The sequence below is a fragment of the Anabas testudineus genome, chromosome 7, assembly GCF_900324465.2.
Source record: "Anabas testudineus chromosome 7, fAnaTes1.2, whole genome shotgun sequence".
NCBI lineage: Eukaryota > Metazoa > Chordata > Actinopteri > Anabantiformes > Anabantidae > Anabas > Anabas testudineus.
In genome coordinates, this window is record NC_046616.1 from 5,020,352 (window position 1) to 5,047,132 (window position 26,781).

General features: G+C 39.0%; 1 protein-coding gene across 2 annotated transcripts; it reads right to left on the minus strand.

Annotated features, from left to right (window-relative positions):
* Nucleotides 1-4,974: 4,974 nt before the first annotated feature.
* On the minus strand, nt 4,975-21,816 carry LOC113167726 (LHFPL tetraspan subfamily member 4 protein-like). 2 transcript variants are annotated; one of them, XM_026368546.1, is made up of 5 exons: nt 20,566-21,816; nt 7,691-7,927; nt 5,995-6,011; nt 5,178-5,210; nt 5,024-5,077 (listed from the first exon to the last, which is right to left on the minus strand). In XM_026368546.1, the coding sequence occupies exons 1-5, from the start codon at nt 20,972-20,974 to the stop codon at nt 5,024-5,026; spliced, it is 750 nt and encodes a 249-aa protein (XP_026224331.1). In that variant the 5' UTR covers nt 20,975-21,816. The 2 variants fall into 2 exon arrangements, with proteins under 2 accessions (XP_026224330.1, XP_026224331.1); XM_026368545.1 differs by lacking the exon at nt 5,178-5,210 and having other exon boundaries at nt 4,975-5,077.
* Between the last annotated feature and the right edge of the window lie 4,965 nt (nt 21,817-26,781).

The following is a 26,781-nucleotide window of genomic DNA, read 5'->3' on the forward strand; positions in this document are numbered from 1 at the left end:
TGTTTCAACCCCAACTTTGTGCATAATGATGCTACATCAAGTCCTCTTTTATCAAAGAAAATAATATGGTGTGTGTAAATTATATATTCCAGGACAGTGTTTATTGCTTTTCTTTAAAGCCACAGTGTCATTGATTGAGTCAGGATAATGTTTTTGAATGTAAAATATCTTTATTCGATCTTCTCAAAATGTGTTTCAATAACAGAAATTGTCATCATGGTGAGTTGGAATACTATTCACAAATAGGAATTAATTAGACAGTATAATTTTCAAATCAAAATCAGCATGTCATCATAATTCATGAAAAGCTTCTCTCAGACTCTGTCCACTTGTCCACGATCAAGCAATTTTATAAATAGACTTTTATACATTTTTGGATGTTGAGATTTCAACGAGCAGTCATCCATTAGTGAATCAAAATTGAATCTGAGATGTGACAGAACAACAATCATCATACATCATACCAAAATACATAGAAAGTAATTCATAACAGAAAGGAAAGATTCTGCAGTTAACACATAAAACAAAGATCGCATCAGAAGTACTTGACAAATATCAGTATATCATTCTTTTGTTGTACCAAACAAAAACTGATTATTTCTCTTTTTTCATGTGAACACATGATGGTGGTATTTTGGCAACATCTGCATTTCAGGAGTTAACAGAAAGTCAACTATTATCATAACATAAGTCACTGGACATTATTCACCATTGCCCCCGACCCCTCCCACCCCCCAACATTATGTCTTTATACATGATATTGCATGATAAAAACTGTGATGAAATCATTGATTTTCTCAATGACATTTACATAGTCAACAAACATCTCGTTTGCTGCTAAAGATTGGAAATGACTTCTCATTGACTCTGTGTCCTTTCTGTAGCTTCTCATTCTTTTTCCACATCTTTACACGATCGAGGTGAATTCAGCTTGGAGTCCAATCACAAACTCAACCTAAAAGAAAGCAGCTGCTGTTTGCTTCTAAGTATCAAAAGATTTCCCCAAATCAGTTTAAAGAAATGACAAAAAAAAAAAAAACTGTTTATAAGTATAGTTTAGTTTTGGGGTTTGACTTTAAACTGAATTGACCTCAAATCTGCAGTAAAACCCATGTAGCTTCAGAGCTCAGTCAGAGTATGTAGTCTTTAGTAGAAAAAACTACAGTGTCACTACTTGTTTTGCTGGTTCTGCACCACATCTGAATTAAATCAAGAGTTCTTAGAGGCACCTGGAGTGGTACAAATATGTGCTCATCAGGGTTAAGGTATTGTCAGTTCCTTTTTAAGGTATTTTTCAGTTCATCGTCAAGTCCTCAGGAACAGAGTACCCGGAGAGGAGACCAGACCAGTGATCACACAGGTAATGATGATTGGAAGCCTGACATGACTGCTTAGGCCTCAGGGCTGTTTCCTCTGTTATTTTGTAGTAAAATATGTCCTGGGCCCATGAAAGAATTCCCAAATAAAAGATGCACGCTATAGGAGATGCCTAAAGCACAATATACACTGGATGAGAGACATTACCACCTGCGTTAGACATAAAAAAAAAAATCACCATGCTGATGTCTCAACAAGTGCATTGCTTTTCTCAAATAATCATGTATATATCAAAAGCAAAAACAAATGTCTTGCAATATCAAATGGACGAGGTCTGTAAATAAGGTTTTGTCACATTTTTTTCAAATTCTTGCACAGTTACTTTAAAGTGAAAGAAACCTTCTCTTGAATAAGGGCCAGACACTCAGTTTTTAAGACGGTTGAGTATTGATGTAGGCCGAGGTCTGTGCAGAGACTGCATGGACAGCTTCATTAGATTCAACATTAGGGCTGCTTTCATATTGTCTTAAAGGCCCAGCTTGGAACTTCTGAAACTTTACTATCAGGGGATGTTGTGATCGATGTGTTGTTTCAACAATGAGAACATCTTGTGTGTGTTTGTGCATAATTTCCATAATGAGCCTTTAATACAGTACTGTGTACACAGCTTCCTGAGAGTTAGCTAGCTACCATTCAAAAAACACACTCCACATCTAGCTATCTGCTCATTTTATGTATATAGTGTAGGGATGCACCAATAACCTGTCCAGGAAACATAATCGACCCAACATCAGGCAGATATTAGTCACCTTATATCAACCCACTGTTCATGTGCAACATATAAAATTGCCTCACTTTTTTTGTTTGGGTTTTTTTATATTCTAAAGTTGTAACAGCTAAGTTGTTTTGTGAAAGTCGAATATATTGAAGCAGTGAACGTGTTGTTAGTGCATCCCAAACAGAGTTTAACATGAATTAGTCAAATAAAATGCAGTGTAATTAATCCATCGCTGGACTTTTCTTTGTGATGTTACCTTTTAGACAAGCTGCTGTCTGTCGCCACCTCACAGAATATGCATCATTTTGTGTGGTTGAATAACTCAATGAAATGGCTTTGATTATTTCTTAAGGTTTACAGTAAGATCCTATTGTCTTCACAAATGAAGCAACTAACTGTGTGCTTTTATTACACAGTTAATTTTATTCCTGCAATTACCAAGGTTTGGTGCATTAGGAGGTTCAGTTACAGTCAGCCTGAAGTGCTGCTGTGAGAGGGATACGAGCCCCATGGTGCTCCAAATTACAGCAGCTTGTCGCATGTTTGTACTTCAGGCAATGCCGCTGATATCAATCAGTGTCACTGCAGACTTATCAAGAGACTACAGCCTACCGAGGTCATAGCTGTGCCCATGGGTTCAATGGTGAGTCACAGACTTCACACTGGCAGCGTCATTAATCTGAGTAGAGAATCCCCTTGCAGGTATCTTCATATATTTGAAGCAATTCAAAGTAACACACATTCATGTGATTAGCAACAGGATACTACAAGTTCCTGGTTATCACACAAGTTCTTAAAGTTACCCAAGTCGAGCCAATCACTTCTGGGTTGTCTTCTTTGCAAGTCCTGTAGAAATCACAACTGTTACGTTGCAGGTGTATCAATAATGACTGTCATTAGCAGAAATTCATGTCAGTGGTCATGTCGTAACAACCAGCGACATTTGTGGTCGTTGCCTTGAGTGCTACATTTAAGGTAAGATGCGGTCGGACCAACAAAAATCTGGGCGGTATTGGTGGCACGTCATAATTAGAATGCTACATAAATAAAAGTTTTGTTTTAGATTTGAGCCCAAGATCAGGATAGAAGCTACCACTGAGGACAGTGAGGTCACATCATCTGCATTTCCTCTGGGAGTTTGGAGGTTTTAGCAACCTGAGGGGTTAGACACAATTATTTATATAACTCTGGTGGGTTTCAGCACCACTACACTCAACGAGACTCATGCAAGCTTCATTGGTGCAGTGTGATTTAATTTGTTTTCTTATAGTATGCATGAAATTCACAAGACCTGCTGGGCCATGGATTGGTACCAGATTTGGGCCTTGGGAGGACCTGGACTCAGTGCTTTCAAAATCCAGGTTAGTCCATAATGAGGTGAAAAGGTTTGTATAATTAAATGGGGGGGGTACAAAGTCACAGTGTATTCTGCTGAATCAAGTTGTAGTGATAACATTTTGAGTACGCTTTAGTAGATTTTTGTCTTGATATTTTTTGGGGGGGTGGGTGTTATTTGCTGTGATCCCACTTATGATTCCTATGAATACTACAAGCAGAGAGAGGCATATAAGTGACATCACCTTAAGACAATGCAGCACTTGGGGCTTCCCTCTGAGAGAAGGCCGACTCATGCAGCCGTATTCACACAGTCTTAAGACATTTGTAGAGTAAACCGATCACTGTATGCTGGAACCATAAACTGGAGTAAACTGCACACTGGAGAGAGGGTATTACAAAGTAGTGAAATCAAAAAAAGCATTATTTCTAAGTCTGACTTAGGCAGCCACGTTTCAGTTAAGCTATTTAAAATGTTTCTTACATACTGTAGGGATGAAAAACTACAGTAAGGGGCTTGTTTTGAGGCCATGTTGATGCAGGGGAAATGTCTTTTTTTCTGTGTGAACAAGTTGTGATCATACACAATCACTTTAATTCACGGTGCTCTGCATTTCTGTGGAATATCCACTGAAGATATCCATTTTTATTCCCATCTGTCTAATTCCAACTAATCAGCAGTGAGGAGTCATATGAACACAATGGATTCGCACATTACTCCAATGCTCTTCCAGCACGAGGAACACTGAAACCAAGGGTAGAAATACTATATTCGAATGCACTAGAGTCAGATGAGGTTTTGTTGTCGGCTGTTTTTGTCAGCAGTAATGTTATTTACATAGTTCAGTATGTACAATAGAGAATCTCCCAGAGATGTTAGTTTCTGTAAAGCTGCAATGGGGTACTCCTTTAAATGTCTCATATTTTAAAGTCCTTAGATGAAGAGCCATACGAGTCCCTGTTGTGTGTTTTGAATGTTTAATAATGGACTTACTGCTGTATTGCAAGTCTTGACTCTATCACCGTTTGAGGAGAATCTGTAATCTGCTTTCTGAAGCTATGGATGTACACAACACACAAACTCAAAGTCAGTAAACAGTGAGATCTGTAAATAAATCATTGTAAAATACTTGATGGGCAATATGGTTCTTCATCTCAAGGATTGAATTTATAACACAAACCAAGACTTCAGATAGAGTAAATCTTTTTTTTTTCATCATAAAGGTATTCATTGAGAAAGTTGAGTGTTAAATGCACTGTACAACCTTGTATAATTTTTTTTTTCAAAATATAGTTTATCCCAGTGTGTTTTTTTTTTTTTGTTTGTTTGTTTTTTTATCTTACAGAATCCTGTACACTTGGTGTCTGCATTGACATTGGGTGATATCCTGATCATTGGGGAGAAAAATAGAAGAGGTTAGAGGGGAAGAAGGGAAGAAAGGAAAAAGAGGTGGATGGAAGAGAAGAGAAGAGAAGAGAAGAGAAGAGAAGAGAAGAGAAGAGAAGAGAAGAGAAGAGAAGAGAAGAGAAGAGAAGAGAAGAGAAGAGAAGAGAAGAGAAGAGAAGAGAAGTTGTCCAGTGCCATTGTTGCCCTCAGTGAAGACGTTGCACTCCATACCGTGGCTCTCTTCTGTCCCGAACCTCAATCTGAAGAAAACGACACATGAAGAGACATGAGTCATAGAAAATACACTCTATGAATAAACATTTAAGTAAGATTCAGTGGAGAAATCCACCAATTTTATGCTGAAAAAAGCTGTAAAGGGTTACCTATATGACTCTGGGCGACTTTATCAAATCCAATAAACTAACTGGAGAGTTTAGAAATGTCTGCATTCAATAGGCAGTGAAGGTCTAATGAAAAGCTGCTGTGGTGTTGCATTGTGGGACGTATACAAACTGACATACTAGATGCTAAAGGTCATCTCAGCCACTATTGCATCGCTGTTGACCTTTTTTTTCTGTGTTTCTTTCAATGTCCCCAAATGTATAGAAATAAGAAACTGCTTTAGTTGAGCAGTGGTTCCTAAAGCTGCACTGACTGCAGCACCCCACCACCAAGGAAGCCGTAAGATATGCAAATGCAAATGAAACTGAAAGTAATGGTCATACTGTACAAGCTGCTCTTACACATTCTGAGATAGCTACGGTAAACATCAGCCTAAAATAAAATGTAAAAATATCTAACGCTTGTCAGGAGGTGTTTGCTTTAAATGAAAAAAAAAAAAAGAAAGAAAAGAAAATAGTATATTAGCATATAATTTGCATGCTATACTTTATTAATTAATTAATATAGTTTACATTAAATACCTATTGTACAGCAACATAAAACAGATGACGTTTGGAACTGGTATTATGGGGGTGCTAAAACCTTAGGAACATTTGGGAACCATTGTGCTAAATGACTCCTTTCAGGTGTGGTTGTTCCTGTATTGCCTCTCTATATCACTGTAAGCTAATGAGGTAATGTAACTGAACCTAGTATTTCATTTTACAGTGTTACATGTGTTCTGTATTCCTGAAATATAATGCACAAGAAAGGTACAATGCAAAGGTCAACTTACCCTTGACACAGCAAAATCTGCAAGGACAGAACAGAACAAAAGTGTTGGCACATACACAGTGAGGGAAGAGCAGGGAAATTGTGCATATTTGTGCAAAACATGAATACGCTTATGTAAGTACTAGTTAAGCACTTCTGTTATCACTAACGGATGAAAAAACACATTTTCAACATAGTTTGTTGCCCATGTTCAGCTTATTCTCCTCATTTTTATTTCTATATTTTCACTTCTAATGTTTCAGGGCAGTAAAACTGGTTAAACTACAGTGTTTTTGTTGTTGTTGACCTAATAGTGATGCAGCATGTGCCCTTACAAAGTTTGGTTTGTTCACCTTACAAATGTTTCCAAGCAACAGTGCATAGGTTGATTTGCTCCATCATTAAAGACGCTTTGGCTACAGGGACATTTATTTCTATGACAGGAAATGTGAGTAAAAGAAAAGAAACTTCCCACAGCTGATGGAGAATTAGATGCATTAACTGTATAAAATCACTGAGACTGTCACGAAGGTTAATCAGATAAGAACAGAAAGACAAGCCCACGCTCTGGAATATCTCCAGTTACCATGGAAACCATCGTGGAGATAGACCGTCGGAGAACCGAGACATCTTATGTCACTGTTCTCCCTCTTTCGGTCTCTTCCTCTCACTACTCTTCTCTGTTTTACTCTATCTGTCTATGTATCGCTCACGCTCTCACTCGCCACTCTGTCTCGTGCTATAGCTCTCTCGTCTTTCTGCTTCGCCTTTTTTTTATTTCTGTGCTGCTGTTTATTGGGTTCACAGAGTCAAAACAAACACGTACTCTTCATGTAAAGAGACTTTCTATTGTTTAGCATTGTGTTTTCTAGTCGTGCCCCTCCATCGCCTCCTTTTGCTGTTCCTTTCCTCCTCTTCCTCTCTTTTTCATACAGCTGAAACAATGCGATTCAAGTGTCCTGATGCAACATCATGCAAACTGTCAGAAACCCTCTGGAGGACTCTCCCACTCTTGAATACAGCACTGAAAGCAATTTGGCTGGAGTTACTGAGGTAAGGTTGGAGAGTAGTCATGTAGTCACATTGAGAGGCACTGAATTATGGTGTTAAGCTGTTTTGTTGTTTGTTTGTTTGATTTTTAATATGGTAATGTTTATGGTAATGTGGTTTGAAAAGCTTAACATTTTTCATTTAGGTTGGATAAAATCGGCCAACTGTTATAGTGCAAAACTCATTATGTTTTAAGTGATCAGATTTTAATCTATTCTTTCAATTTCATCATACATTCATAAAAACAAACCGAAAAATCAATCCAAGTTAATTAAACTCATTTGCATGTTTAATCACGGCTTTGAAAGTGTAACTCGGCTCTGTCGAGCAGTCTGCACGGCTGTAGATTGAGTTAGGTCCTATTTAGCAGCCAGAGGCAGCGTTTTGCAATTGTTTTCAATGAGAGCAAAGCCTTTTGATTGTAGCTTTTGCTGAAATCCTCCCATTTATCTGCTCTATGCACCTGCAGAGTAGTAACAAAACATTAAGAGGATAAGATGGATCATCCAATCCGATAATCAGATGATCTTTTTCTCTTCTTGAGTAAAACGATAAATGTCTTTAGCCTTTAGCAGATTGAACCAGTGAACTTCTGGACACAATCCCACTTCTCCTCTGTGTTTGTTTAAACACAGAGGAGAATTGTATTTAATTTTTTCTTTATTTACCTTTATTGTCTGTCTGAAGATCATCAAGATAGAAATCTGTCTGTCGGTTGCCCAGGACGAAGGCCAGGAAGGAGAGGATGAGGGCATCTAGGATGCCCATGATGGCCAGCATATAGGCCCAGCGTACAGAGCAATCACCCAGGGAATACTTCCCCGTCTGCTCCCCGCACATGTCCCGAATCACCTCGGCGTCCCATCCGTCGGGAAATATCATGCAACCCAGCACCAGGCAGACTCCTGTAGGAGGACAAAAAGGATGACAGAAGCAGGGTTGTTGTGAGAATTGGGAAGGTCTGACAAAGAAAGCTCTAAAGATCTAAAACAACATGGGGAAGAGATGAGGAGGAAGAGAATGTCTTTTAATAGTGATGATGTAGTAAGATGTGTTTATCTGTGTCTCTTATTGGAAGGACTGAATGGAAACCATCTTCTGCTAGGCTAGTAAACCAAATCTCTAAACACACCATTCAGATGTAATAATACTAAACCATTTTAAAGTGAATATTACCAGTATTGTGCATCTACCATCTGTGGTTTTGTGTTTCAGTGCATATGCAATATGCATCTTTTACAGCCAGTTATTTAATCAGTCATGCTATGCACATCTGTGTGTGCCTGCACACATTCCACATGTGTGTTTTTTGTGTGTTTGAGCTTATGAACCTTGTGTGTCCAGTCTACTTCTCCTTTGTTTCTGGTCTAAATGATTTAAAGTGACTATTTCAGTTTACATAAGAGATTCTATTCCAGTTACTACAGTTCCACATGCTGTCCAACAAAATGCAGAAATGTAGAGATTGAGATTGATGTAATTGTAGTACAGTCAAATTAATGTTTGTTGTTGCAGTGTGTGATTTCCTTCATACAGAAAACACTGAGTCACGTTTCAAGCAGGCTTTACCTATTTTCCTTTAAAATACAAGCAACACTCACAAGACAACTCCTGGCTTCATCCATGAAAAATAGCAAAATGTTGTTTAGCCTCACATAGCCCCACTTTTTGATTAATGCTCCTACTTTCATTAATCAAAAAGTAGTTTTATATTTGCAGCTTTAAACCTTCATAATGTTAGCAAAGTTTAGACATCTGTAAACATTGTAGAAAGGAGCGCAGTATATGCATACATGCCGTGTGCACGTCCACACGGTGCAAAGTCCTGAAGAGAAATGCGCACATGCAATTTTGACAATTCAACAAACATGGAAATCTATACTTCACACCTCTGCCTGTCAAAGGGAGCATCACCAGGGAGCTGATTGTGCCATATTCCTTGCTCACCAGCACTGTTTAAATAGCACTCAGCTTGTGCCTGAGGGGCTGTAAGTAAAGCAGTGAGCTCCACGGGGAGATTGGGAACATACATGGCAGGCGTCACACTGAATCTTCATTCCAGACCAGACATGTCATTTCCACAGGCAACATCACTTGTGATAGACATGAAAAATCCCACAGATTAGGCCAAGTCTGGGATTATCATGCTTTAGTTCGATAAATGTTATAAATAACATCCAGAAATCAATTGGTGGGCAATTGTGAATATTGGTGCTGTGTGTGTCTCACTGGATGCTAGGGAGCATTCGAATACAGTAACTGCTGTGTGAGGCGCGCAGAAACAGAGGATAATAATGTTGACCTTTCAGAAAATTCTGCTGGGCTGCTGCTAAACGTATGAAGCCAAACCCTTCATCAAAGCCTCTAAGGTCAACAAGAACAGCAAATCTGGAATCTAAGTTGGTGAGCCTGTGTCTGTCATTATCTTTTATTATCCTTGCATTAAGTAAATCATGGGAGTTTGTATGGTTGAACAATCTTAGTGGGGATACACAGTCTGGTAACATACAATCCAAGTGGGTGGGAGAGGATGAAACCTTTTGTAAGCGTCATACTGTGAGGATGTGGCTATTTCCTGGAACCAGTACATACTGGTGCGGATTCTAACTACTGAACAAGAGAATGATTTTTAGTAATAAAAAGAAGTTATGTTTTTTTCTTTTGCCAGCACTAACAGGACAAGCCGTGTGTGGGTTTGAAGTCTGAGACTAATTTTGCCTTGTGCAGCCAGCTGCCGTGTGTGGTTAGTGAGCAGCTAATAATAAAATGATTATATCCAGTGTAATGTAATGCAATACTATATGCAAATGTAAGTGGAGCAATTTGACTGGCTGTAACATCTCTCTGTGATTATTAAAAAAAAAAAGTGCTTTAATTGGACAGGCTAAAGTAAAAAAAGACCCCGTGCTTCACCTACAGAACTAGGCATCCATCATGAGAAAATGGTGGGTGGTGAACTCATGGCAACAGATGAGGGAGGATATGAGATTAGTCATCTCCTCTCTGAGTAGAGCAGAACACCATGCAAATATGAGGAGTATTATTTCAAGCTGAGACGTGGAGCATTTGGAAATGTGACCGCTCTTCTGACAAAATGATTGCAGGCGTAATGAGAGAATGTAATGAGAAACAATATAATAATGATAATACAGTAAGTAATGAGAGAGTAAAGGAGCAGTGGAAGTCATCATCATGGGAAATCATCATGTTATTAGCTTCTTTTATTACTTTTGTACAAGATATTAACATAGAGAGAGATGATAAAATCATTAACGTAGTAATGATCGTCAGGTAACATGTTTTATGGATTTTCAATGAATGTTTCCCCATCTGGCATGAAACTCATCCAGAGTTATTGAGTGTGTGCTTTCTGAAAACACTGACGCAGAGCCACTCAAAGGATCCTGATGGGCCAAATACTTCAGCCTCATGGTGGCTCATTAACCAATAACTTTCCATTGCAATAAATGTTATAAAGTCTCTTTTATTTTTTTTTTTAACAAAATAAGAGTGTGGTAGAACAAACACCAATTTTGTTCACCACCTCAAAGTACATAAGTACTCTGGTGTGTTTTGCAATGAGCTATTAAAGTCACATTTTCTGAATTAAATCAAGATTCGGTTTGAAACGTAATCTTACTATGAAGCAAACTACAGTTAATTACAACTGAGGTTTCATTTCCGCAGCTCCTGTCATTGGTTTGGTGGGTTATTAGACTATAATACTCACAAAATGGCGCCACGTTGCTAAAAACGTGTTTGATGGGACAACAAGTAAGAAGTAATTGGCATTTAGAGGGGTGGTAGACCTGACGGAAGGTTAACAGTAGTTTTCCCTTAAGGCTGTAGAATCAGCTTTTCTGGATGTAAGTGAGCATGCACACCTTTTCACAACATGTCCACCTCCTGGCTGGATGGTGCTTTCATGAACGCGCGCACCTGAAGGCCTCTTGCTTCACCAGGTGCTAGACTGTACCATGTGGGGAAATGGGTGGGAGGAAACAATGGGTTTTCTTTATATAGTTTGTTTTCCTATCAGCTCTAGTAAATCGGAACTAGCTTAAACTACATGTTGTAGTTGTTGCACATTTTGTTTCATATAATTAGTCATATTAAATGTGACTAATATTTTCATTCCTTTTGATTGTCTGTTTGAGCTCACCTGTTGTATGCACTATAGTTTGTCCAGGCAGCATTCAAACCTTTGTGTTTGAATCATTTGGTCTTTGGTTTGAGTCCTGGGATCTTTTTGCTGGTGAGTTTCTTTAATTTTTATTTGTCCTTATAACATTTTGCTCTGTATGTTGAGTAGAAGAAACTGCAGAATGTGGAGCTCGGAAACAACATACTTAACTTTATGCTCAGTTTTAGTTCTTCAACCCCATAAAACTGCTTGTGCACATCCTGAACAAACCTGGCTGTGTAGTTTATAAGCAATCTACCAAATCTTAACATACATATGTTTATTTAGGAGGTTACCTCTTGACTGGAGGTTGATCCACAGGTCAGCTGTGCCTCGAGAATTTCTTTGCTAATTCAAATCATGTTGATTTCAAAGGTTAGCTTTCATTGTGTAGTTAGTTGACTTTGTTTCCTCTCTATTTGCCTCTCTGATCATTACATGGAGCTGTAAGTCGATGTACTGTACCCATAAGTGATGTTATTACTGTAATGGATTCAGTCTTCAGTTCAATATTAGGTTCAGTTGTTTATCTCAAACTACTACATTCAGTTCAGTATGAAACTGGGCCCAAAACGAGCACGAGTTAATGGCAACTTATAAAGCTACCACATGATTTTTGAACTCTTACTAAACTTTAACCAGGATGTAATCATGGGGTTTTTTTTTTTTTGGTTTGGTTTTTTAAACACTGTTAGCCATATGTACTTGTACTGTAAACCCCCACTTGGCCACTTTGACAGCTCTATGAAACCACATTTCTTCCAAATAGAGTATGATTAACATGTTTGTGTAATGCATAGCAGTATGACTGTAGCGCCGTCTGATGTGATCTCTGTGCCCTCGTTATCTATCTACTATCTGCCCTTCTTCATCTTAAACTCAAGTGTTTAAGTGAGTGCCAGTGGACTAAAAATAACCCCCACCTTCCTACAACCCAAGTAAAGCCCTTTGAAGTTGCTGGGGGTTTTTCCTCTTCCTTCCTTTTCCTCCCAATCGCTCTCTCGACACTGCATTTTGAACTCGGAGGGGTGGAACTTCAAAGGTGCCAAGCAGAGAGGTCAAACAGAGAGGGAAGATGGGAGGGAGAGAAGAGAGGTGGAAAACGAGTCGTATAAAGAAGAGAGGACGGCTACTGCTGCTCCACTCCATTATGTCATTTCTCTCATCTCGGTTCATCACTTCTTGTCATTTCTTTTCATCACAGCATTCACAGTTGGTCAGCTGTTAGAAACAAGGCATCAAAGCATATCAAACTAATGAAAACACTTGGAAATATGTTGGCAGGCCATGTTTGTGATCTAGCTAGTTAAAATAACTATGAACCAATTTATGGTGCCCTAAAGATATTTATAGACTGATTGCTCAACAGTTTTGTCAGACTTTCTTATCTACATGTCCACACAGATCCTTTTTTTTCCATTCCAGACAAACAGCCCAAAATGATTATATAAGAGCGCTAAAAATATCATCAGTGTGCTATATATAAGTGTTCGTGTGAAGTATTTTTGATGGGAGCAGCTTCAAGCTGCAGAGTATTCCTCATGAGCAGCTTTACTCTTTGCTGTGTACACAGCCATGACGCCATCAAACACAGTCAGGTGCTCCGAGTTACATTATGTAGCAGAGTCTTCACTTCAGATTTCTGCACACTAGTACATAGAAGCACATGCTTACTCCTAAACGCATCACTGTCTCTATCTAGGATGCAATATCATGCCTCTACACACAGTGGAATCTAATGCTGTCCTAGTGCTGTTTCTTAAAGATCCAAATCCTCTGTTGGCACCAGTAAGAAATGCTTTATACTATTCAACTGTAATAAAGTTAAGACCTGCATTACAAATGTTTTACAAGTGAAAAAACAAAACAAATTCAAAATCCAATAGTCAAACTAGACTCGGAGTGGAAAAGTGGGCTGTATTTAGAGTCGAACTATGGCCTTCCTATGAAACCAGCCTTGTGGAGCTGAACTTCTGCTATTTACAGCTCAGAGTGGAAAGGTGTGAACATGATTGCATTAACAGATCAGTGTTCACTGTGTAATGTAATAAAGGTCTGCCCTTCCCTCTGCTACTGTGTGTAAGCTTTGTGTGCTCCATCTATCTAATGGACAGCTGCCTTGCTGATATAGAGTTTGTATTTGCGTTGGGATCGAGCGTGAGCACTATATTTTGCAGACAGGACACTTTACAAGATGCTGCTTCCACCGGGGTTCACTGGCGCTCTTAGCATCGTCTTACCTTCTGCTTTACAGTACCTACTATAAATTGATTTTTGGAATATAAGCTTGAGGATCATACATTTTACAATCTTGCCTAAAATGTTTACTGTGGTATGTTTAGAAAACCATCTTTATTTCTCCATTTATCTTTTTTCACCCCACTCCTGTGTCTCGCATCAACTGAGATGAAAGTTACTGTCACTGAAACTACTCTTTAATAAATCTCCACATGCTAGAAATGCATTTTGAGACCACGGCACTGATTAAACAGAACGCTGCTTTACATGAGCACTGATAACAGCCTATAAACCCACTAAATGTAAAAATAAAAATAATTTAAATGACCTTATCAAAGCAGCTTAAATTAAGAAGTGAACAACTGACAGTTTTATCCAGCACATGCTTGAACTGATGAAACCCTATAAGCTTCAAATCGTCGGTGAAGCCTATAATTTAAAGCATGATGTACTAACAGAACGTTTCATTTTGAAAAGGGGCTATAGATGTTATTCAGTAAAGATTACGCGTCACACATTTTTCCTCTGACTTCTACAGCTTCTCAACAAGCTTTAGGGGCTTTCTCTCTCTCCCTTCTGCTGTCTTTCTCTCACACTGTGACAATGCTGAGAAGGGTCAAAGGAATCCATTATTCAGCTGTCAGGATATTTTTAGAAACACCCTGGTGACTTTGGAATTATTTATTAAGCGCCTGATAATTAAAACATGTACGTTTGGTTGGGGAAAGCCAGCCAGAAATCAGAGTGAGGGAGAGAGAGGCAGGGATATCCCTCGGGGAAACTCCTCTCTCTCTCTCTATACTTCTAAATTTAACTCAACCACTGCAGCATCTATTTAGCTCCTGCTGGAAATGCATGCACATGGGCACATTTATCTACATCTGTACAATGATGCTACCGTACAAATGAAGCTGTACACATGCGCGCCCGCACACAAGCACCTACACGCGGTCGCAGCACATTTACTTGTGCAGCAAAAGCCAGCGTGGCTCCGGAGAAGAGGGAGAGAGAAGCTTCTTGTTAATTCAACTCACATCACCAAGTACACATTCACATGCTCATGTGAACAAACACGTGTGTGTATGTATCTATACACACTTGGTCACAGGCTCACACATACTGTAGGAGCTGGAGATTATCACTGAAAACACATGCTCATTCATTTACTGTGTTTTCATTCAGTCTCCATCCAGCCTCTCCGTCCTGAAAGCGCACACCTCCTGTTGCTCTACAGATTCTACAGCATAGCTGCTTTACAACATATGTTTCACACTATGAACAACGATGGACGACATGTGAAATCACCACTTCTGTCTCTGTGTGGATGTTAAGGACGGAGAGCTGGAGCGCCCTCACCTCAGAGTGGTTAGAAAGCATGACACATAACTGCAACACCCCCAGTCTGGTTCTGGCTGGTGACCTTTATTGTATGTTGAACCCTCTCTCTTCCCATTTTTCCTGTTTGCTTGTCCTCATCTCACTGTTTAAAACAGATTCAGTGCAATTAAAAGAGTGGACAGCTAATTTTTTTTTAAGCTCGGAGAAAGATGCTGGATTTTATTACTGGGAAAACAGATGGAAGTTTAATTAAGTACATGTAGGACAGGCTCCTAAAATCCAAACTTAATAATTGAAGTTTCATTTAATAGTAAAAGGAAAGAGTTCAGGGTGCAACATTTTTAAACACTTTAGCTGAGCAAACATTTCTTACTGCATACGCAGTGTGGCTGTGTTGCTAATAATGGGTCACATGGGTGTGAATATTAATATTAAACATACTGTCAATTTGATAAGTATATTTTCTTTTATGTCTTCTGTTATTCACAAACTAACTGTAATATTGTTGTATTTCTAGTGAAATGTGCTTCTGCTCTTCCTCGGTTGGACAAGATGATGATGATGATGATGATATGCTTGAGGGGACACCAAATTGGTGAGTAATGCTAAGTAATAATGCAATGATCACAACAGCTCAGTATGATACACACTTTACTTGAGGGAATACTAAATAGTAACTACCATGTACATAATAGGGGGATTACTATGTGTCATTTAGCAGGTGATTCACAGATATTTAGGAAGGTGTTGCTATGCAGACATGCAGCTACTAATCATTAAATATTTCATTGACACAATGTATAGTAGGTGTCAGCTCATTTTCTGCTAAACTGATTTTACTCATGGTTAATCTGGGACTTTTTTTTATCAGTTAATCATTAATTAGCAATTAGCTTTGTTCACCTGTTTTAAATTTTGACCCTTTAAATTGTGAAGCCATTTATAGAAACAATTATAAAAAACAAAGACTATTTGGTAAAATTCACAAAAATGCTGGTATCAGCAATAATAACTGCACATCAATTCCATCGTTTGAATGCTCTAGTCCTCTAATTGCACCTTTGTCTTTTTCTTCTTTTGAGCTATTACGCCATCATATACTAATACTGAACAGTCGCTGACAGGTTGCTCCTCCCAGTACAGCTCGTCCCCTGAGCCAGGGTCCATGTTCTGTTTAGTTCTGGTTAATATTGAAACAGACAGGGTCAGACGTGACGAAAGGATGGAGGCATGAGCTGATGGAGGAAAGAATTGAGAGAGGGAGGGAGTCATTGAGCTGAAATGGCCAGTGGCCTACTGAGCTTTCCTATGGTAACTCATTTTTGCTCCAGGGATCGAAGAAAATGAGAAGAACTGAAGAAAGAGGAGATACAGTAAAAGATGGGGGAAGGGGAGCAACATGAAGAAACGAATCAGGCTAGTCAGTCGCTGTAGGAAGGAAAAAAAATCAAATCTTGCCCGAATTTCCTCGACACTCTGTGCATTAAATGAATCTTTGTTCACAAAAGGTGAATTAAAACTAACCCCCCCCCTGGTTTTCCCAGGAGCACTTTCCACTGAATTAATTTAAAGCCAAGCAAAGGTGTGAACAGTGCAGCTCTTCACGGACCTTTTGGGAAATCTAGCCCTCCTCTTGTTCTTTTCATGTGAGGAAAATGCCGCTTAGTTTAGATTCTAAGTGTAAAATGACCCCATTATTCACTTTCCCATTGAGGTGTGATATAACTGGGGGATGATGGGAGGAAAGTCACCTACTGGCAGGCAGCTGTTAATAGTCCAGACCTAACCCACTTTTAGCCTGGTTTTGTTTACTCTGCTGCCCTTATTATTTAAATATTTCTGAACATCATTTCACATTTTCTACTTTACACCTGTTTATGGTACTGTTGACCTACTCAGTATTACACAACATTGCTGCTTTATCCCTTTACTATACTACTACTACTATATCTAGTATCTTCATGCTGTTAAAGATGCTAGCTATGTCCCATAATGGATGTTGTGTCCATAACATAACATAACTGTACATAACTATTATAAAGTCTAATGTAAATAATTTATTGAAAATGTATTGTTCATTATGCAGTCGTGCTTCTTAATACATGTTTCTGCTTTGGTACTACATGGCTTTGTAATCAATATAGAAACTAGAGGTACATTTTGGTGGCACTTTCTAGTTCTAGTTGCAGACCATTTCTTGGCTTGTTTGTTTCCCTGATATCACACACTTTTGTCAGCAGCTCTAGCTGCTAAACCTTTACCCAGGTCATTATTGTTACATTTTGGTCTATTGGTAAATACAGTCAGTCTTTGTTGGCAGGAGTTACGAGTGGCACCTTATAGTCCTTTTGAAGTGCATTAACCTTCAGTCAGTTCAGTATACATAGAAGCCAACTTTGGCCCATTTTCAGCCAATAGATGCCAAGACACACTGTGGCACTCTGCGCTGCCAAGAGGCCTGTATCCCACTGTTTTGGCCTACGTACTTTTTTCTTTCCTTGCATCTTTTATTCAACCCTAATACTTCCCATGACTTTATTACAGTCATTATTTTTGATGATGAAGCATGATTGTTGCAGTATCTCCTCATTTGCAATACCCACTTACCCAGAATTACATGGAAGATTGCCGTCCTGTGAGGAAATTAAAATTTTGCCATATTTTCAGCTGACATTAGGGCGAGTAGGTGATAACACAGTTGTGATTTGGTGCACATTTTTCTTTTACTGTGTTCCTGTGACACACACTAGTTGACCATTGTGATCAGGGCCCAAACCGTTCCCTAATTGACACTTTTCATCCATTTGGGCTAAATCTAGGCCACCAGCAGTTCAAATTGGCCCTTACTGTATTTACTGTGGTACACTCTGTCACTGTGCAGTGCCAGGAGACCTGCTGTTACACCCAGCATTGCAGAGTGTATGATCAAATGATTATCTCCAAGGTGGCGAACGCCATTAGGCTGTCTGCCAAGCCTATTAGACAAAGTACCTCTGCCACAAATCATACTCAACCACTGCAAGGACAGTAAAACCTTCTGATGTTTTACAAACTTTGACGTATACAAATAAGAGGGAACACAGGTTTATATTTAGTTTGAATAAGAAGTGATTTCTATATATAGTTTTTACATTTACCACTGAGCAAATATGGCACTCCAAAAATATCCAGCAGATGAATAAATGCTGAAATTTTACTTGCAAACAAAACACATTAATTGTTCTACTTTTAAACTCCCATTGCTGCAAATTACATTTGCTCAAGTGCTATACTTAAGTACGTTTTAAGAACTTGTACTTAAGTATTTCCACCCTCTTATTTACTAAATTCCGCACTTAACAAATTCAGAAGTATTTAATGTAACCCCGTTCTAACTCCTCTGCTCACTTCTGCCAGTTACTTTAAAAGTTTGCATAAAACGTGTCATAAAAATAAATTTGTGAAGAGTAAACCAGTACTTTCTATCCTATTTGGCAATGATTTTTACTTTAGATGCTACTTTACATTTGATACTGTACACTTACTAATTTCAAATTGAGCTCAGTGTTTTGTTTTCTTTGTCTCCTAATATATTCTACCATCAACTAAATATGGTATCTTTGGGTTTTTCACTGTTGGTTGAAGGTTGAAGACAGTTTAGCATCACTTCTGTTGAATAAACTGTATTTTTGCTAAAAATGCACTACTACAATGGAGCATAGTATTTGAAGGTGATTTCTTTGTTAATAATAATTAATGAAATTAATCCTTAATTAAATATAACATTTATGATCCCAGCAATTCCTCGGTCCTTTTGAACTAATTGCTTACAAGATCCCATTTCTAATAGGCAAGGTAAGTCTGAACACACCTTTCCTAATGTTTCACTGGATGAATGGTTTTATAAATGTAAATTCCATTTAGTCATGAAGATTTGGAAGTAAAAATCTGTTCCTCTGCTCTTCTGTCTGATTCATGCTGATGGTGGAGCACCAAACCTTTTCAACACACTCGACAGAACAGGACAGAGTGGGCAGATGAGGATGAGGAAAAGAACAATACAGAAGGAAAAAAGTGCTGATCGCTCTCTCTTTCCGCTGCTGTCTCTCTTCCTTCCTCCCTCCCTCTCATTCAGTATGCTGACTGTTTCTGTACAGAAAACTGACTCCCACGCTATTCTGCTTGGCCTATTTATCACATTGATCAGCTTATAAAGAAGTCGGATATACACAGGAGGCTCGCTAGAAATGTGCGCATGAGAGATCGTGATTCTTTGCTCTTTCTGAGAGATGCTCAGGTTAGGACTCTCTGATGTGGTCATTTCACTCAGCTGGCCTTGTGACAGCTAATAATATATTAAACTGATATTTTAACCCCTTTCCTGCACCACAGTATTATTTTCTTGCATATCAGCAAAAAATTGAAGGTAGCAGAATAAACACAATGATGCTGTTCGGTGGATTATTCAGAAGACATTTTAAAATGTCAGCACTTGATGATGCCTTTTACTTCTCACAGAAAATAATGTCCAAATCAGTCACTAATCACAATAAATCTTAGTTTCACCCTGCAGGGGAACATCATGTTTGAAGATGGTGTTTAATCAGATGCAGCCTGCTGATACTATTCAAATGCTTGTGTTAATTACAAGCCACAATTGTACAGTTGGTGCAGTTACTGTGTCACAAAATGTCATATTTCCAGTACCCTATCATCTAAATGGTCTTATCTCTGGCACCTGCTTAAATGTAAACCCCACCATTTGTACAGTACATGTTAGAGGCCACCCTATCACCAGTACTGAAGCCATTCAGTCTGTGTCCGTGAAGGTAGCACTACTGCTGTGTTTATGGAGAAGCCACCATTTGTCCCCAGTCACTTGTACAAACTGTAATCTACCCACAAGAGCATGAGACAAAACGTCACGTTCCTGAAAACTGTAATCTAATCAACCTGGAATCATCCCTCAAAATAACAATATAGTCCTCAGTGGCAGGAATTCGTAATCTCCGCTGCACCGTACATCACATCACACTGCATCTTACACTATAAGCTGAAATGGATGAATGAATGACATTTGCATCTGATCAGCATAAATCTGTGCTGCTTTCTTCACCGATGCAGTGGCGTATCTGGAGAATATCAATGTTAGCAGGGGAGCTCCGGCTCTGTTATTGCTTTCAGTGCATTTCAGCAGCGTGAATAGTCTCTAAAAGGTACTGCCTCAGTCCGGATGTTGCAGGAATGGGGGAATATGTACATCACTCCTAGTTAACTGTAATACATGGACTACATTAGACTACAGTATATTGATTTCAGTGGGTTAAGACAATGAAACTGCTGCGTACATGCTTTTCACCTTATTTTTATTCCCATGATTCTGATTCTGATCATATTTCTGTAAGAGCGTGAGCCAGTGAACTGTACTGGCCTCAGAAATTCGTGGGAATTTACAGTTGTACAGGTTTATATGGACAGAATGGCATTGTTATTTAAGATAGGATGTATTGTCTTTGCTCACAGATGATATTTAGGGTTAGGTGCAGTTAAATGTAAAGGTGTGTACATTGCATGAATGCAATCATTACAAGGCTTGATCAAAACAAAAAATGCATTCATTAGGATGCGATTCTTAGCATATAATGGTTATACAGCAACACCAACACTGATGCCTGTGTAAATACAACTGGTCAATAGAGTGTTGGGGTGAGTTATACCTAATTACCAACGGATGTTTGATGAATTTCTACCACCAAATGGACAGAATATGTCCTAAGCTATAGATGACATTTTAATGATGCCTACCGCACAGCAGCTGCATCCAGGCGCAGGTCTTGTAAACGGTGGACGTGTTGCAGAAGAAGAAGAGCGCCATGCAGGCGATGCAGCTGAGGATCAGCACCATGGACAGCAGCACGAACACCGAGGCCGCCTTGAAGGCTCCGGACGGGATGGAGCTGAAGTCGGAGAAGCTGCCCACGCAGGTGAGCTCCCGGCTGGACGACGGCCCGGTGCCCACGCAGTAGTGGAAGAGGCCGAAGTAGCCGGCCTGCGGCGTGTTGACGCTGTCGCCGATCCAGTAGGGCTGGATAAACACCACCACGTTGACGATGGCGAAGCAGATGGTGAAGATGGCCCACAGCACCCCGATGGCCCGGGAGTTGCGCATATAATTGTCATGGTAGATCTTGGAGGCTTCTTGGGAAGGCAACATGTTTGGTCGTGTTTTTTTATTTATTTTTTCCTTATATCTTTCTTTCCACCCACGTCCTGTTCCTCTTTATAGTACTACAAGAAAAAACTGTAATCTTTAAAAATTCCCAGGCAGCTCAACACCCTCACTTATTTCTCTGAATCAACCCTCTCTTGCGCTGATGTTCTCCCGGCTTTGGCTGTTTCTTATGTGGCGTTTAAAGGCTATTAAATGGGCCTACATAACCACTCGATAAAAATGTAACCTGCAGATGTGTGTGTGATCTTACGAGGCTGAACATCGCAAACAATAAATGATGGACAAATGCTACATTGAAGCAATACAAAATCATGACCTAGCTATACCACTAATGAATAATTTACCAAGCCCAGTGATTCAACATTGCTGTCTAAGTCTCGTTTCCTTGGGGCTACACCATGAATGATGAAAAAAAATCCGTCAAAATGGGATTTTCTTTATTTCACAGTCGTCGGGTGGAGGGGGGTTAAAGCTGTTTTCCATCCTCATCCATCAGTACACTGTTATCTGCTGGATGTCCTTTATTACCATCCGCGAGATGAGATGCGTCTTGTTTGCCAGTAGCGCCAGCAGTGGACCCCCCCAATTTTACCTTCCGAGGCATCCGGGGGTGCTCCCCTTCCTCTTCTCGCCTTCAGTGTCCACGCAGCATGAAGAAATCAAACGGTGAAATACAAAAAAAACATCGAGAACGGGTTTCAACACTTGCCCACTGTCAAATTTCAACAGTCCTCTCTCGTAAATCCGACATCCTCCACCGCCTCGACTCCATTATCATCATGGTTTTGTCGTAGCCTTCATCCAGTGTCTCTGCTCCCTCACTCACTCACTCCAGCTCGCTCTCCTCCCGTTTCCCTGCGCGCCCCCCGGAAGATGCTGATGTTGTGCTGATGACAGCGATGGAGCGCGTTCACGCACACGGGCGCAGCCAGCAGCAGTAGTGTAGTAAAAAATACAGCATAGTAGAGAAGTATAGCAGCAGTAGTAGTAGAGTAGAATAGAAGTAGTATCACAGTGCCAGTATAGTAGTAGTAGAAAGTAGTCAGTAGTAGAAGAGTATCAGCGTAGTAGAAGTAGTCAGCAGTAGTAGTAGAGAGTAGAAGTACAGTGTAGTAGAAGTATCAGCGTAGAGTAGAAGTATCAGCAGTAGTAGAAGTATCAGCAGTAGTAGTAAAGTAGAGTAACAGGTTATCAGCAGTAGTAGTAGAAGTAGTAGTAAAGTAATTCAACGTATAAACTAGCAGTAGTAGAAGTATCAGCAGTAGTAGTAGAAGTAGAAGTAGTAGTAGTAGAAGTAGCAGCAGTAGTAGAAGTATCAGCAGTAGTAGAAGTATCAGCAGTAGTAGTAGTAGTAGAAGTAGAAGTATCAGTAGTAGTAGTAGAAGTAGTAGTAGAAGTATCAGCAGTAGTAGAAGTATCAGCAGTAGTAGAAGTATCAGCAGTAGTAGTAGAAGTAGAAGTATCAGTAGTAGTAGTAGAAGTAGCAGCAGTAGTAGTAGAAGTATCAGCAGTAGTAGTAGAAGTAGCAGCAGTAGTAGTAGAAGTAGCAGCAGTAGTAGAAGTATCAGCAGTAGTAGTAGAAGTAGCAGCAGTAGTAGTAGAAGTAGCAGCAGTAGTAGTAGTATCAGCAGTAGTAGTAGAAGTAGCAGTAGTATCAACAGTAGTATCAGCAGTAGTAGTAGAAGTATCAGCAGTAGTAGTAGTATCAGCAGTAGTAGTAGAAGTAGCAGTAGTATCAACAGTAGTAGTAGAAGTAGAAGTAGAAGTAGAAGTAGCAGTAGCAGTAGAAGTAGAAGTAGAAGTAGTATCAACAGTAGCAGTAGTATCAGCAGTAGTAGTAGAAGTAGTAGTAGCAGCAGTAGTAGTAGAAGTAGCAGTAGTATCAGCAGTAGTAGTAGAAGTAGCAGTAGTAGTAGTAGCAGCAGTAGCAGTAGTAGTAGTAGCAGCAGTAGTAGTAGAAGTAGCAGTAGTATCAGCAGTAGTAGTAGAAGTAGCAGTAGTATCAGTAGTAGTAGAAGTAGCAGTAGTATCAGCAGTAGTAGTAGAAGTAGTATCAGCAGTAGTATCAGCAGTAGTAGTAGAAGTAGCAGTAGTATCAGCAGCAGTAGAAGTAGCAGTAGTATCACCGCGCAGCAGCAGCAGCAGTAGTAGTAGTATCAGCAGTAGCAGTAGTAGTAGAAGTAGCAGTAGTATCAGCAGCAGTAGTAGAAGTAGTATTAGCAGCAGCAGCAGCAGTAGTAGTAGTATCAGCAGTAGTCTCAGCAGTAGCGGTAGTAGTAGAAGTAGCAGTAGTATCAGCAGTAGCAGTATTAGCATTAGTATTAGTATTAGTAGTAGTGGGGCAAATCTCCACCTCTGTTGACTTTGAATGTGAAATTATACCAACAAATATCTCCTCAAATATATATATTTCTATGTCGACAGGCAAATGTTCAATAACCACACATCTGAACATTAGTAGAAGACATATTGAAATATTTAGTGAACGGTACAATGAAACCACCTACACTGTTTCATCAGCATCCTTCTAATTAAAGAAGAATATTCTAGATCAGTGTTGTATTACATTATAATATTGTAATATTACTTATGCAGTAATTTGTATGGAGTATTTACGTGTTACAGTTGTTGGGGACGAAGCTACTACAGTAATGTTACACTGTCTTTAAGATACAGCATTGTAGTTTTATCTTAAATGTAATTTTAAGAATCATTAGGTAGCATAAAACTGTAGCACTCGGGTTAGGTACCCAAATGAAAACAACAGTAAATGTACTTCTATTCCACTATTGATTCTGTGAACCACATCAAAAGCAGTAATATTTTCTATTTGGTACCATTTTTGACCGTACTGTCCTACTGAAAGTCCAGAGCCATGTTAATATCAACATGCTAGCTCATGATGAAAATGCTAACATGGCTCGTATCATGCAGTTCTAGACATTGTTTTTTCTTTTAGAGTGTTAGCATGCTAATGTTTGCTATTCAGCATCACCTGTGCTAATAAACACATAGCTGATGGGAATATCATCACCAACTAGAGCTCCGTCCTTCAAGAACCATAGAGTCAGTGGTTCGATTCTCGGCTCCTCCTCACCACATGTCAAAGACACTGAACCTCAAGTTGCTCCTGTATAAGTTGTTTTAGCTGAAACTGCCTGCAAAACACAAGTAATGCACCTTTAATAGTTTAGTATTTAGACATAACTCAAAGATTCAAGTATTTTGATCCACTCAGTGCAATAGAGAAAAAAGTTATACTTATATGTAAGTTAACAAAAGTTATTAGAATTCATTCTGAAGGTGATATAAATCACTATCTATTCAATAGTTGAGACATTTCACCACATATTTCATCCCATGGTGTCTGGAGCAGATGTCAAGGAATCAAGCCGTTAGGATTTTGTTGTAGACGTTGATTTTCCACTACCACTTGTCATGTTAGATGAAGTCTTAGATTCACCAAATTAATTTGAATTTATCATTTTGAGAAATGCATTAAACAGTTACTGAAATATATTGTGGACCAGAATCATGGCCTAACAAACCCTCGCAACGATCACTGACATCTGTAGAGTCGAGCTGCTAGCATGGCAGAAGCTAATCAATTCTTCTCCTTTTAGCTTTGAACATGCAGACTGTAGTGATCATTATGCAAGATGTAATAGTTGAACACTTAACACAATATCTCCACATAAAAAGCATAAAATTACTGCTCTACAGCAGAGTGCATTACAGCACTCACTTCCTGTGTGTTCTCTATTCAAGACTCTTGTTTTCTTCAGGGCCAGATGTTGCCTTAACTATTGAAGCCTTCATTGTCTATCCATTAAAAGCTCTGTTACTCACTCTGGGGAGAAGAGCATCTGCCCTCAAGCTAGCATATTCATGGAAAACTAGGCCAAGACTGTGGTCTGTGAGAGAGTGTATGTTTTAGTGGAGGAAAAGACAGAAAAGACTGTTGCATATGATGATCACTAGACCTGAATTAGGTCTTCAAGAAGGATGGATTTGAGTTTGACTATAAAAATGGGCACCAGATGAACAAAAGTGCATTCTTCAATGTTTCCAGATGCTTCATAATTCATAAATACATCAGATTATTAATGCCCTCTGTTCAGTCTTTCCGTCATATGCTCTGGCTGTGCACTGTATGCACAAAACACACATAGCACATCTGGATGCTGTCTAAACAAACGTGTATTTTTGCCCTCTGCCTCCACAGTACTCAGACTTTCTTTCTTCATCCCAAGGCCTCCTGTCATCTGTTAGCAGCAGCAGGGGAGTTGAAAAGCTGCATCTGTGTGTGTGTGTGTGTGTGTGTGTATTTCATATGTGCATGTGTGTGGGGATTTGTATGTGCCAGTGTTGCGTCTGACAATGTGTGTATGTGCGCTAAAATTGGCAGAGTGAGAGCAGAAGGTGCAGTGGAGCTGCTGAAGTGAGGACATGTCAGTGGGAGAAAATAGACTTGTACACAGCGAGTGGACGCCTCTTAAGGGAATGAGAGGTGTTTTCAGAGAGACAGACAGAGAGAGAGAGAGAGAGAAAGATGGAGGTTTTCTGAATATGGTGTGTAAATGTCTGCATGACTGCATGCATGTGTGCATGTGTGTTGAAATAGTCAGAGGCAGGAAGTGCTCGCTGATTTGGGAATAGCATGAACTCAGTCTTGAGTGTGTCATGTGATATTTGTGTCACATTTTACATTTACATATTGAACATTTTAGACCTTGTAGTACATGTGCTGAACACAGTATTTGGAGGCTTGTTTGCGCCTCAGGAGACAGATGTTATCGTGCACTTGTCTGAGGGTTCCATCTGTTGGAAAAAGAGTGAACTGCAATTGTCTCATGTGAACTTTTCATGTTGTTGAGTCTGTAATGAAAATCGCACATAACTGTCTCTCATCTCTAAATACCTTCTAGCTCTCTCTTAACTGTGATTCTTTATGAAGACATACATCCTTTCGAATTTTCGAAAACACCAGAATTATGCAAATGGGATTGAGTTTTAAACTATCAGTTTATTTAAGAAGTGTAAATTTTTGTGGATGTATTTGAATTAAGTTAAGTTTTAAATATTTTCAAGCTAATTCAATTCAGTTCAATAATTAACATTAGTTGTTCTGACTTGACATCATAATTCATTTAACTCATAATTTAACCAAAAATGAGTTTTAATTTCAATTAAATTATATGCTAATTAATTAATAATTAGCATATTAGTAGACTACCCAACATGCATTTGTCAAGTTAATGCTCTCAAAATATTGTTCTTTTTAGTTCTTTAAAGAAAATTCTAAGGCAGCCTTTGTTTTTTTTAATTTTACAGTGTGGTAATGAAGGAACACTGTAACTTACTGATCTGTTTTAAAGTTTGGGAACAACATAGCCATATTTATTCAATACACAGAAAATATTTGTCAGAAAAACTGACTGATGGCTTTTGATATTTATGGGATTTGTTGAAAGCAGGTATAATAATTAAAATAACACCAGACTTTAGTGTCTTAATGTCCACTGTCCATGATGCTGCAAAAGATGATTAAATGTATCTTAAAGGAACTTGAACCATGTTGGTAAATGTCCTAAAAAACAAAACACAAATGAAACAAGCAATTTAGGGAATCACTTTTCTAATGCTTGTGTTAAAGAAAATGACGTGCTTGGAAAATAAAAGCCTGAAATAAATATTATCATAGTTTTATTTGCATTTGCACGGCAACTTTAGTAAATAGAAAATACAAGTTTTAAATAAAACTATTATTTTGAAGCAGTTGCTGTAAT